General features: G+C 39.9%; 1 protein-coding gene across 5 annotated transcripts in view; it reads left to right on the top strand.

The window, feature by feature from the left end:
* Positions 1 to 14,670, top strand: part of GRIA3 (glutamate ionotropic receptor AMPA type subunit 3) — a 223,961-nt gene that overhangs the window by 73,800 nt on the left and 135,491 nt on the right. For all 5 annotated transcript variants that reach the window (XM_073361295.2, XM_073361293.2, XM_073361296.2 and 2 more), the window contains exon 4: positions 5,514 to 5,701. In XM_073361295.2, coding sequence (XP_073217396.2) covers positions 5,514 to 5,701 — 188 coding nt within the window. The remainder of the gene's footprint in view (positions 1 to 5,513; positions 5,702 to 14,670) is intronic.

The raw sequence follows: 14,670 nt of genomic DNA, 5'->3' as shown, positions 1-14,670 counted from the left end.
CCCTTAAAAAATCCCTAACACTTACCAACACAGAAGAAAAAGGGATTGCAATTTAATGCTTCATTTCTGAGGTTTAGGATTTCCTTCATATGGTCCATTAAGAGGATCAGTGATTTAAAGTAATGTTTGTACTAATTTCTTTGGTGCCAATCATAAAGAGTTTCATGCTATGATAGAGATGTTCCAGTATGGTCCACTGGGCAGAAAGAAGAAAAATGCCCTCCATGATACCATTGTATACGCGCTTTTCAGTGATCGTTGCAATCTGATCAAGAATAAGTTCAATCATGTAGTATGCGAAATTCCATCTGGTTGAATAAACTGTTCAAGCAGAAGATTTTTGCTTAGCTGGATTTGGGAAAGAGACTCACATGCTTTGGTAAACTGATGGAAGTGGGTGAAATGTCGTCTTTATCTGTGTCAGTAGCGCTGGCTGAGAAACACCCATCTCAGAAGGGATGGTTCATAACAGTAGCTAAAATATAGGCTCTGCTTTCCCTTTAGAAGAGTGAAGATACTGGTTTTGTTTGTGTTTTAGTACGGCCAGAGAAGGAAGTATGGCTGCAGCGTTGGGATTGCAGAGGGTGCAGCTCTGATGGAGACCTTTGGGCTATTTAAAATGCATAGACAGCTGCAGTGGCAGATAATCCATTCCTGGCCTTTGCTTTATCTTTTTGGGGTCCTCTTTCAGCAAAGCACATACTTAAAGATAAGCACATGCTTAAGTGTTTTGCTGAATAGGAGTCTAGCTACTTATGTTTGTTTTGTTCAGTTCATAAGAAAGGCTACTTCTGCCTTTGCCTCCAGCTCATTCAGTTGATAATGACAAGGATTTGATTTTGGATATCACCAATATCTTTAGAACCGGCGGACACATCCTGACATTGGCTGGTTTGAATGTTAAGCTTCGGTCCGAGTTAGAGGATGAGAAGAAGGTCTTTCTTATGAGGGCTTAGTAGTGGTATCAGTGAACACATTTTAAAAACATGTCCTATCGCGGTCACCTACAAGAGCATTATTTTAGGTTTCACAGTAACAGCCGTGTTAGTCTGTATTCTCAAAAAGAAAAGGAGTACTTGTGGCTCCTTAGAGACTAACCAATTTATTTGAGCATAAGCTTTCGTGAGCTACAGCTCACTTCATCAAGAGCATTAGTTTCTCTTTGCTGAGCTCATATTTACTTTCTTTGATTAACTCTTATATGGAACAGCTGAACTGAAACAAATTGGCAACAAAACCTTTCCCAAATGGCTTGCTCATTGACCCAGACTGAACTGGAAACACTAGTTGCCCATTAACTACTTATGAGCGTGACTCAATGCCTACCATACCAATAGCCACAAAACTGATCAAGACACCCTGTAGCTGGCTGGCTTCCTTCTGGGGTTCACGAAATTAGAGCCATTCATGAGTGCTAGACACCTGCCCTCTGTTATATTAGAATATCTTTTGTGAAACACTCACCCTAAAATAGATTTATCTGGAAGGGAAAAAGTGATTACACTGCCTCACTCATGGATGTGCAAGGAACTGGGAGTGACATTTCCCCATTCACTCCCTAACAGAGAGATCCCCATGGACAATCACATTTTTCACTGTTGCTAAGTTAAACAAAGAAACTATCAGCGACTGAAATAAGAAAAACAAAGAAAACCTTTTTAAAAATAGCCCTGCTGCTAAATATAGCAGCATCCACAAGGGTAGAGTACAACTGAAGTCGGGAACATGTTGTTCATGCAAATGTCTCATAATGGCTAAGGATGTACATTACAGTAAAATGCTGCTGAAGACAATACGCATAAAGAGATGTTGAAGGGTAGGGAATAGTGAATACTGTGTTTTCAGGGAACTGGCTGATGGTTTCTTGAAAATGTGGAAGAGGTGAGTTTTGTGCTGTTTCTATAAAGCAATGGAGACTCAGTCAGGTGTGGGGAGGTAGGTAGACTTTCCCAGGAGGAGCAAATGATAGTTTGTGAGTGAGATGAGGAAGAGAAGGACCAAGAAGAGGACCCAAATGTCAAAGCACAGAAAGAAATCATGGGAAGGATGGAAAGATGAGAGGGGAGTATTGCCATAGAGGTTCCTGAAGATAAGTTCATAAGGGATACAGAAGTGGGGGGGAGTCCATGGAATTCTTTCATGCTGTGAGCAATTGATTATGTTTACATGTATCAGAGAAAAGTTGTTGAATAACCCTCCCCACTCCTCGCACTTCTTTGAAATGGTAACTGCTGGACAAAACACACATGTGCACACACACACACAGAGAATTGGGTATACCACACATGACAGGGCTTTCTTGTAATATATCCTCTTTTTGATTAAGTCAGATAAGGCCTAATAGAGCTTCATCTGAAATCAGGAAGTGCAGAGACCAAACTGTATGGGTAATGTGAACATAAGACCAGCCATACTGGTAAGACCAATGGTCCATCGAGCCCAATCTCTTGACTTCCAAAAGTGGCCAATGCCAAGTGGTTCAGAGGGAATGAATAGAACAGGTAATCATCGAGTGATCCATCCCCTTTGCCCATTCCCAGCTTCTGGCATTCAGAGGCTAGTGCCTTCCAGAGCATGGGGTTGCATCCCTGACCATCTTGGCTAATAGCCAGTGGTGGACCTATCCTCCATGAACTTATCTAATTCTATTTTGAATCCCATTATAGTTTTGGCCTTTGCAACATCCCATGGCAACAGGTTCCACAGGTTGACTATGCATTATGTGAAGAAGTACTTCCTTTGTTTGCTTTAAACCTGCTGCCTATTCATTTCATTGGTTGACTCCTGGTTCTTTTGTTACGAGAAGGAGTAAATAACACTTCCTTAATTCACTTTCTCCACACCAGTCATGATTTTGTAGATCTCTATCATTCCCTCCTTAGCCTTCTTTTTTCCAAGCTGAAAACTCCCTGTCTTTTTAATTTCTCCTCATATGGAAGCTGTTGCATACCCTTAATAATTTTGATTGCCCTTCTCGGTACCTTTTCCAATTCTAATATGTCTTTTTTGAGATGCAGCAACCAGAATTACACACAGCATTCAAGGTTTGGGCAGACCATGGATTTATATAGTGGCATTATCATGTTTTCTGTCTTATTATCAATCCCTTTCCTAATGGTTCCTAACCTTCTGTTTGCTTTTTTGTCTGCCGCTTCATATGGAGCAGATGTTTTCAGAGAACTATCCACAGTGCTTCCAAGATCTCTTTCCTGAGTTGTAATTTAGATCCTGTTATTTTGTATGTACAGTTGGGATTATGTTTTCCAGTGTGCATTACTTTGAGATTGTAGTAAAGTACATGCTTTCCAATATATTTATTTTTAACTTATTTCTTTGGGAATATCCATAAGTGTTTCTGTATCTTTATTTGCAAAAATATAAGAGCAATGCCATTTCTTGCAGGTGCCTATATGGGATCAGAATGTTCATAAACTGAAACGATTAGTACATTTTGATTGGAAGATTTCTAAAGATTGTGGACCAATTTATTATTAGTTTAGTACAAGCACAAGATTTGTATTTACACATGAATGATGTAAAGCAGAAAGGTGTAAATAGTTCTTATTTAGTAGAAACAAATATTATAAAAGCAAATCTTTACATACAAAGCTTTTGTAAATTCCTGTTAATTGTATTTATGTTTCCATATCAGAATTCATCATTTGTAAGCTTGAGTATCTTAGTCTTATATGTGAACTTCCTCCTGTACGCAGTGAAATCATACTACTTTCTGAGACATCACAGCCATCTTTGTAAAATATGATGTTGAGGAAGATTGAGTTTATCATACTATAGATATGTAAATGGCTCTCTTTTAATAGTGTCAGTGGAAAGGGGATGCCAGAAAAGATTCCCAGCCAGAGCATGTATAAATTGTCACCACCTTTGACAAGACAATAACATGCATCCATACAAAGGAAAACCAATAATACTCAAGGAACTTTAGGTAGCCACTGTGTGGGCCCTTTGAAGGGAGGTGGGAAGCCCCATGAAAAGTTCTACTAATGTTCTACATGCAGGCTCGAGCAACAGAGGTCAGATTCTGCCCTCGATTACACCAGTAATGATCCAGAGACTCTCCATTGATGTCAGTGGAGTTGTTGCAAATTTACACCCGCGTAAATGAGATCGGACTCTTTGTCCTAGTTATTTAGTATAAAAAACATCATTACAATGAAATCTCAGATTTGAGCTCAGAATAGTAACTGGTATAGTTCAGATCTTTAATGCTTTGTTCCTGTGTGTCTCTCAAGGATTTTCAGTCTCAAAAGCAGGTGAGGGAGTTTGCCATAAAGTACTAGTAAATTTCCATGTTAAAATATAAATAATTAAACCTAGCAAATGTGCGTGTACGTGTGTATATGTATGTGTGTGTGTAGAATATACATGAAGGAATTCTGTGCTTCTAAAGTAGGACTATGAATAAGGACCCCAAAGTGTAAATAAATTTTAATTCAATAATTTATGAATAAATTATTTAGATAGAACATACTCTGCTCGGAAGTTTCTGTACTGAAATGGATGCATTCCATTGGAACCCAAGTAGGTACATTGAGTTGTCAAGTAGGTGAACTATGCTATCTGAATTGAACTCTTCTAAATAGGAAATAATTTAAAACATCCTACAGTCTCTCAACCTCCGGAAAAAGGGGGTCAGTAAACACAAACTAAATGCTACAAGACAAGGAATACAAATCAGTGCCCCCAGGCTCCCACATAAACTACCTTTGGGGAGGAGATTTCCCTTTCCAGCTTCATTACAGTTAGCTCACGGCTCTTTGCTCAAGTTTGTCTGCATCCCAGTCACAGCTGTGCGCAAGGAATGAACTGCAGTTTGCTTGCATAAATTTCCTACTGTGCAGCTCTTTGTTCATTTCATGCTGCTTTGCTGCTCTGTTGAGGCTGCTGAATGAGTCAATGTTACCTTAATATAAGCTTTAAAAGTTTAGTTAATACTATTGCATTCCATATTTAAAAATATTTCTTGAAATAAAAATGAATATCAGCAAATATGCTCTACAGTACATGCCTCCAGTAGCCAGCTCGATGATTTAGTTGGCATTCTTGTATGCAGTGGTTGGGTCTGTACCAATTAATGCTCCATTCCTGCAGTCTCTGTTCAGGCAAATCTCCCACTGGATTCTGTTCATCTCCTGAATCCGATGAGAGTTTTGCCCATGTGAGGACTGCAGGGTCACACCCTTAGCTGGCATGGACCCTAATAAAACCACAAACAGGCCAGGTCAGACCATCAGAGCTATTAGGCCAGCTACCAATCTCATTGAATTATTTCTGAAGTAATTCTACTAAAGTCAATGGAGCTGCTCAGAATTGACACCAGGGTAACAGAAAGCACAATCTGGTCCCTACCATCTTGTCATTCAGGTCATGAACTGATTGCAGGCTACTATCTACTATATTGCTTTTCATACAATATAATTTTTAACCTGTTCTCACATGTTTAAACCATTTTTTTTCAGTAAATGATTGCATTGTATTTTTCTCCCCTCTAGGATTTTCCATTCTTCAGGCAATTATGGAAGCAGCGGTACAAAACAACTGGCAAGTCACAGCCAGGTCTGTGGGAAGTATAAAGGATGTTCAGGAATTTAGGAGAATTATAGAGGAAATGGACAGACGACAGGAAAAAAGATACTTAATCGACTGTGAAGTAGAGAGAATAAACACAATTTTGGAACAGGTATTTTTCAAATCTGTGCTGTATGTGACATAAGGTTTTGGAATTGTCTGTCTATAGAAATAAATTAAACAGCTCTTTAAAAATAAGTCATAAAAACTTGCCAATTACCTTTCTAAAATTAAATATCCTGGATGGCTTTCACATTTGATGGCAAATAATTTGAATAGAACCCAGCAGAAAACATCTCTGTAAATTTGTTGTTGCCTTCTAAATTAATAAAAAAGACGGCCAACCTTTGCTCTCAGCAGTAGCTCTTATTGAAGTAAATAACCCTACTGAAGGCAGGGCTACTCTTGTGGGTAACGGTTGCAGGATTGAGTGCTGTTTGAAAAAAGGGATCACAGTAAAAAACTAAAATCAGCCAGTGAAGGAGGCCGAGGCACTGACTCATGTATGAATAAAATTGTCACATATGGAAATATTTCTGGGGGGAAATTCAACTGACTCTGGCTGGCCTTTTGGGGGGGTGCAAAGGAGCCTCCCCCACTATATTCTAGGGTGTGGTGGAGTGCCATTCACTGCTGCTAGAGAGGGCAAATGCTGGGTGACTTCACACATGACACAGCCCTTTCGGAAGTGGGCTTCCCTCAGAATCAGTTTAAGATCCTCCAATAGCCCCTTGAGGCTGCCCAGAATGTCAGTCTCCATGTTGGTCTAAGTAAGGGGATCGGTTCCTGGTAGGAGCCTCTGGTGTGGTAGTCTTCCAAAAGCAGGTGGGAATGAAGTGGGCCCATGGTCCTATCCCCCTCCAGTACCAGCTACCATGGCTGTCTCTATGGGAGAAAGTACACTGTACCCCTGAAGGGCTGTAAAAACAGCAGCACTCCGCTTACACATCAGGGATCAGAGACAGGCTGGCTCCCCACTGGCCACACTCAAAGCTGTGGCTCACAGCCCCAGCAGAGCCTACATTACAGTTGAACCAACCCATTCAGCCTGTTTGTTCATAGGCACACAGGGATTTGCTCAGGGTTAAGACTGCAAACTCCTATGATAAATGCCACTTTATAAAGCTGTAGTTGGAGTTATGGTCTGGAATAATCAAAAATAACATTTAAATTTCATGAAGCGTTAGCATATTCTTGTACAAATGGTATATTGTCAACTAATGGCAAACTAGCCACACTACCACAAACAAAACCAAAGAATTTCAGGAGACGTGAATCAATTCGGACAGCATTCAATTCCAGTCAAGCCCCAAGCTGAATCATTTCCAGTCACTGGAGTTATAGGACCTCATCTTGCTGCCTTTCAATTTAATGGGAGTTTTGTCATTGAATTCAATGGGAGCAGGACCAGGCCCCTCCTGCATGAGAAAGGCCTGTATTGTTAGATAGAAGCTAAGTACTGGGAAATTTATCATAAATGTCTCTAAGACACTAACAGTCTGATTCAGGCTTAAAGTCTGGGGAGTGACTTGAAACCATGTGAGCGAAAGAGAACTGCAAGTATCTGTAACGGACTCAGAATGGATGGGTCTGTCCTGATAATACTAAGCCCTGCAATGCTGTTGGCTGCATATGCTTTCGTTTAGCCCTAACCACTCTGGACTTAGTACTGTCCCAAGGCATGTCCACAGCATGTAGCCGCAGGGACTGGTGGGTGGTCCTATTCCAAGGGAAGTCAACCTCTGAGTGGGTTGTATAACATATACATGGCCACCCAGCTCCAGTCCTCCTTACCAAAGGTGTCTGTGACTCCACCACCTTGACTGCCAGTGACATGGTCAAGATGTTGGGATGATGTCAAAGGAGGCACAGGATGACTTCCAGCTGACTAAATGTGCTGCATAGCTGCAAGAAAATATCATAGTGACTATTGTTGCCAACCCTCCAGGATTGTCCTGGAGTTTCAAGGAATTTAAGATTAATTTTTAATTAAATATTATGCCATGTGATGAAGCCTCCAGGAATTTGCCCAACCAAAATTGGAAACCCTACTAGTGACAAGCTACAAAACAGAGCTTTTAACCAGACACACAACTCAGCCATTGGGTCCAAAATACCTCCTCTTGCCCAAAAGCAATTGGGTGGGGAATGTCAGAAGGGGGAGTGGGTTTTCCATCCCCCAACCCCCTCACAGCAGTGGTGCTAACTGGAACATGCCTCTTTGTGGAAGCTAGTGAAAGATCCACAAAAGGCTGCTTAGAGATGGAAAGGAGTTTTAGTTTCCTACTTCCCAAGCAGCTTCATGGTTTCTACCTATGTGGGAGATGGAGAATCCCCCTCTCTCCCTTAAACACTGAGCCCAACTGCCCTTGGCTCAATAGCCTCATTTCGCACCTGCTTATTCAGGGGAATAGGGAAGGGAGTCATGATCTAATTTCTTCTTCAGAAGCACTGAGTTCAAATGTGGGTAGGGTTATATTTTTGTTAAATGTTCGATTCAACTTTCCATCATTATGATTATTGATTTGATGAACTCTTAACTCTCACATAGCTAAAGGTTCACAGCACTGAGCACCAAGTTATCCCTAATTGTCTGGTGTTTTACTTTAGATATCACATTTCTTTAGATACTTTAGATATCACATTTCTGAATTGCTAAATTATCCATTTTCTAAGTCTGTTTTATTTATACTTACCAGTCAGATTCCATGAAACAGTATAATAATCTTTCTTCTGAATGATCTCTAATGTAATTTTACTTGCACGAGGACCAGAGGCACCAACTTCCTGAGTTCCCGAGGGGTGCTCGAAACCCCGCCCCATTCTGCCCCCAGCCCTGCCCCCACTCCACCCTTTCTCCCAAACCCCCACCTCTGCCCCTCCCCCCACCTCTTCCTGCCCCTGCTCCTCTCCCCCCCACCCCAGCACCTCCTGCGCGCCGCTGAACAGCTGATCGTGGTGGGCAGGAGGAGTAGCTGATCTGGGGGGTTGCCAGTGGGTGCTGAGTACCCCCTATTTTTTTCTTGTGCGGCTCCAGCCTCAGAGCACCCCAGAGACGGTGCCTATGACCAGGATTTGGTCTACAGTTTTCAGAAGCAGTGGTTTTCAGTAATGCAATAGCATAGAACGTGATTGACTAGTTAATCATTTGACAGTATAGCTTAAAGCCCAGATCCTGCAGACATTTACGCATATGATTACTATTATATATGTGAGCAGTCTTACTTGACTTCATTGGAATTGCCCATGTGTAAAGGCATTTACATTTGTAGGATCAGGGCCTAAAAGGGATTTTGAGTTATTTGGTTATGAAACAAAATAAACTAGTTAGTAAAGCAAACCAAACACAACTTTTGGGATAAATACTCTATTACATACTAGACAAAAAAGATAGTGTCCAGTTGTGCATCACTTACCCATGCATATTGTCCTATGGGACCATTCATATGAGAAAAGGTTGCAGGACTGGGCCCCACATTGGTGCGCATTATGATAAAATATCTACAAATAGCAGCCTCCAGAGATTTTTCTGGTCCAAGACTCAAGAACAATGACCTCTTTTTCTGCAGGTGAAAGTCAGTATTGGTCTACCCCTGGGTCTATTGCTGTACAATTAGTTTTTCAGGCTTTTACGTCTGTCTCTTCAGCTTAGCTGCTTATCTTCTCATAAGGCTAATCAAATCGTACAAAAATTCTAACAGTAGTTAGTTCACTGTAGTTGAAATACTCAAGGGAATGGTGAGATATCCTCCTTATAGACAACTGTGCTTTGCTGACAGTGGAAAGGATAACTCTAGATTTGCATATTTTAGATTGTTTTTCACATAGTTAGAAAGTCTACCAAAGCCAACAAGAAAAAAGTGAATAAGCTCTTAGAAAAATGAGCAAATACCATTGTGTGCTGACTGTTCAAGGTTTAGATGTTTAGGGAACTCGTTTTATTGAAGGTGATGACTGAAAACAGTAGTATATTCGAGTTAATCCAAAACGTCCAAAAGAGAGTAGGGATGTTGGCTGTCCAACATAAATGTTACCAGTAAAAGGGATTGATTATCAGAGAGTGCATGGCACCTGCCGTCTGAAAATCAGAGCCCGTTCAGTTGGTTCAGGTTGGGTACCCCCAAAATATTTAGTTTCTCTTGAAAATCTTGGTCCCAGAATATAGTTTAAGCCATTTCATGTGTCAGTTCAACCTGAGGATTTACAGTCTTCCGGTAATACTAAATTGGTAACTTTGAAACTAGCCTCATTGATAAGATATAGTACACACAATAGTATTGTTTTAAACTTAAATGTCAATTTAAATCCAAGGGGCTTAAGTCACATTCTAAGCAATAATTAAACCTCCCAACAGCTCCGTGAGGTAATATTATCTCTAGTTTGAAGATTGAAAAACTGTGGTAGCGAAGGTTGTGAGACAAATTTTAAAAAGAGTTTTCCTCAGATTTATCTATTCTTCAAAAACATTTGACAAATGTTGAGGTGAGTGAGGTAACAGCTTTTATTGAATCAGCTTCTGTCGGAGAGAGAGAGAGAGGCTTTTGAGTTTAAGCAGAGCTCTTCTTCAGCTCTGAGACGGGTACTCCGAGTGTCACAGCTAAATACAAGGCAGAACAGATTGTTTAGCACGAGTAGTTAACATATTTCTAGGAACCATTCAAGGTGAAGTGTCCTGTTAACACCCCTCCACTTACAGAGGGGGAAAGAAGGGAGGGGTAAGGCAACTGGGGGACATGGACGGGGTTAGTGGGCCATACATTGTTATATGTCATAAATCCCGTGTCTCTGTTCAGTCCATGATTTTTAGTGTCTAGCAAAGTTATGAATTCAAGCTCCCAGGGTCGTCATTTGAAGTGTTGTGCAGATTTCCTTTGAGGATGAGGACTGTTAGGTCAGAGTGATCGCTTTGTGAAAAGTGTTCACCCACAGCTGATGTGGTGCTTTTTATCACTTTCCTTTGTGAGTTCATTCGAGAGCATAGTGATTGTCTGGTTTCACTGGGGCATTTAATGCACTGGATGAGGTATGCCACATGTTGACAAATGTCATCACTTTGAGTTTTTGCAAAGTCTGAATTCATCATGAATAATTCCCAGTGAGCATTCACTTAGGCCCAGCTTTTTAAAGCTATTTAGGCATTGCTGTGCTCAGCATCACTACACCTAACTGATTTAGGAGCCTAAATCTCATTTTAATGCATAAATATAGTTAAAAATCTGGGCCTTATTGCTCAGTTGTTATTGGTCAGTTAAGTCACATTGTACTGTTTCTGATCTCTAATTGGATGAGTGCTGAAGTGCTTTTGATGCAAATGCTTGCTAGAGCAAATTTAAAGTTCAGTTTTGGTGAATATACTTACGTATAGTCTTGATCTTTTTTTCCCCAGGAAACAATCATACCGTTCATGCTTTATCATTTATCCACATAGATTCTGAACTATTACTTACACTGAATAGTATCTGACCTCACAAGTGGTTTCACTGAGGTCAAGAAAATCTGGCTCTGGTTCTCTGTTTACTAATACGTACTAATAAACAATAAACCATGGGCCAAAGTCCACACATAGGCATTCTTCTGTCTTAAGAAACCATCCCAGAGTCTCTCTAAACATAGGCCCCATGCCTGTAATTATAAATCTCAATCTAAAATTAAACATGTGTGTTATTCTGGCATTATATTGGGGTTGTCTTTTACACGTGTAATTTACTACTCGTATTGCCATCCAGTCACTGTTTCTCACATTATTGTTAATATTTACCCATAGATATGGTCCTGTATCTGTGAAATCCAGTAAATTAGGCCCATATCCTTCCTTCCTTTCTTGACAAAATTATATCTAGTTTAATCTTGTAGCTTCCTTTCACACATACTGGTATTAAAACTGATTCTCTGTAAAATTCATGAACTCCCCATTCTTCTTGTCCCTTGATGCCAAAATATTCCAATATTATTTCACAGGTAGATATAAAATGATTTTATTGTCATGAACAAAGTCATCTAGTTCTGGAAAATAGCATCAGGCTTTAGAGTTTGACTGTTTATTTAGAAACAAGTCTTCAGGTTCAGAAATATGGCTTTCTTATAACTAAGATAAGTCATATTTCAGACTAGAGTGGCTCAGTGTCCATTTAGAAGCAAATCCCCGAAGGGAAAATAAGACGGAAGAAAATCATTCAGGATCAAAATGGTGAAACATTACAAAAGACTGGTTTATTTCAGAGAATATATGCTTTTATCAAAAGAAGACTATTGCCAAACAAAATCATAAAGGTTAGGCTCCAAGGCAATCTCAATATTGAATGGACGCCTCTTGTAAACAAAACATAAGCAATACTGTAGGAAGGACTATAATGCACAAAAATTTTAAATAATGGTCAAATTGGCAAAAAGCCTTCAAGTAAAGTGACCCTAGGAACACAAAGGGGAATCTGATTCTCTGCAGTGGAAGTATATAACCTGATTTGATTTTTGAGTCTGAAATTTTAAGATTAAGAAGATGTAAAGTTTTTCAATATTGCCATTGCTGTATAACTTTGTAGAAGCATTCAGTCCTCAGTGAGGGGTACTGTGCTCACTGCAAGAAGGCTCCCAGGTTTTTGGTGTTTTAAGAATAAATATAAAAAAATGTTTCATTTATATTACAGAGTTTTAAAAAATCACCAAAAAATATCAGGAAAAATATCCAAGTGCAAAATTAATCCAGATCCAACCTTGCAAGTCATGTATGCTTTAGGTTTGTATAACATACACCATAATTACTGTACTGGCCTGTCTTTTTCATGCAATTTTTAAAAAAATGTAATAACCACCCCATAAATAAACTGGCATGTTTGGGGGAGGTACCAAAGTGCTGGGTATCCTTAGGCTCTATTTTCTCCATATGTCCCATTGGTCTCTTCCTCACTCCAGTGAGTATTTTCCACTGCTGTCACAGAGCCAGGGTGTGCTGCTGAGGTTCTCAGGGCTCTGTGCCACAGAGGAGTCATGGACCAGCATTTCATATTCTGTGAGGACCTTGATTTGCCTGCGTAAGGGATTCAGGGTGAGGCCTTGAGGGGTGTCTAATATACGCAGACTCTTGTTACAAGTCACTCTGTGACTGACCCATTTAATTTCCATGACCCTAAAGAGCTCGAAACTTTGTCACCAAAAGATCGTCAGTCATCCTTCCACACAGATTTGACCAGTCCAAACGCCCATAAATGCATTTTAGGGGGAAGAATGTACAAGTATAGTAGTGGTCTCTTCTTTGAGGTGATCATGCTGGACATGAAGCCTCCATTGGGGAGAAAAGGGGGTCTCCTGAGGTTAGCAGCCATCTCCATTGGATTTTAGCCAACAAAATTGTGGAAGGTGAGCAAGTGTGCTCATGCCAATGTCAACAGCCATTTCTGCCCAAAGGGAATGCTACTAAGAGGTATTGAACTAATAAGTAGCCACAGGCACAGTGTCTGAACTATAGGGAAGCAAATGTCCTTTTCAGATCGGGCTAATCCTCTGCACATATAAAACATTTCACACATTCCTATGGGTAGAATTACCATCTTGTAAATGCTAATGCCGTCTGAAAGCCATCATCTAGCTCTCATAAGATTTCCCAGTTTCAGAATGACAAGAATTTAACGATCAGAATGTTATTCATACAGCAGAGTGATTTAAGGTAGTGTCACCATGGATCTGAACAGATTTCAAAATAGAATAATTCAGAAAACCAGTAGAACTGCAATTCTGTGCTAATATGATTATTAATCACATTTAATGTATATAGCATCATAACGTGCATGGTGCTGTACAGTTAAAGATCCATTTCCAACACAAATCGCATTTCCTACTCCAAAGAGATTACAACCTGAAGTCACCATTAAGATCTTTTATTATTCTGTATTAGCAGCATTTAACTATTTTGTACTAGTAACTTATAATCATTAGCCATAAGTGCACACGTGTGCACACATTTATGCATATGCTTTTGACATTTTGCATATTTTACCATGCTACATATACTGCATATGTGTACACAAATAGATCTATCTATATATAGTAATTAAGTGTACAATAGGCCTAAATATGGAGTCAATGGAATTACCATGAATTAACTGGAAAGAAAATTAGAATTGATATCTCATGCCCTGAGTGATAGGCGCGTATAGCTAGTTTGAACCTTAATTAATAGATGTCTGTAAAAAGCCCCTTTTGCATTTGTTGTACAATTAGCCATTTTTTGCTGCTTTTTCAATTACAAGAAGTTTTGTGGTCCTGTTTGGTTACTCTTACCAAGCACAGCCAAAAAATCTTTGTGCCCCTTCCGTTATTTAAACAGTGTTCACATTATATAAATCACTACTACTCAGTAGAAAGGCAAAGGGTCAAATGGGCCCCTTTGGTACTGAGGTATCCTTTCACTGTTTGATGGGGTCAGGCCTGATGTATATTAGTAGGGCAGCGTGTGGGAACTTGCACTGATGCTTCTCAGCTGTACCTGTTCTAAAGGCAGACAGAAGACTTGAGTCTTCGGGGCTGCCAAGCTGACACCTTTCACAAACGAAACTCACATGAAATGCTTTTACGATATATATGACACAATATAAAAAACACACACAGCATGTTAATTGGTTGGAACTTGCTCAAAAGCCTGTCTATTCAATTTTATTTTTACCAACCCATTTGACCATCTAACCATCTCTAACTGCGTCAGATGAAGCGAGCTGTAGCTCACGAAAGCTCATGCTCAAATAAATCTTAGTCTCTAAGGTGCCACAAGTCCTCCTTTTCTTTTTGCGAATACAGACTAACACGGCTGCTACTCTGAAATCTAACTGCTCTGGGAACCTTTTCCACATCACATGTACCACCTCGAAACAGAGCCTGGGTTTTAAAATCTCTTGCTCAGTATCACCAGTTCTCTCTTCTTATCCTTTAAAAATCAGTGCTGCATGAAAAGCTGCTGTGTTACAGTCCAAACAGTTAATGCAGTTCTTTCTTCTTCCCAAAATAAAGGATGAATCCTTTCATCTTTTCAGACATTACCTTAATTTCTGCATCTGTCTCTCAAATAGAGTTTAATGCTTGCAACTCCACTTC

Source organism: Lepidochelys kempii, chromosome 9, assembly GCF_965140285.1.
Source record: "Lepidochelys kempii isolate rLepKem1 chromosome 9, rLepKem1.hap1, whole genome shotgun sequence".
Classification (NCBI taxonomy): Eukaryota; Metazoa; Chordata; order Testudines; family Cheloniidae; genus Lepidochelys; species Lepidochelys kempii.
The sequence above is the reverse complement of the archived record's forward strand: the minus strand, read 5'-3'. Positions and strand labels throughout refer to the sequence as shown.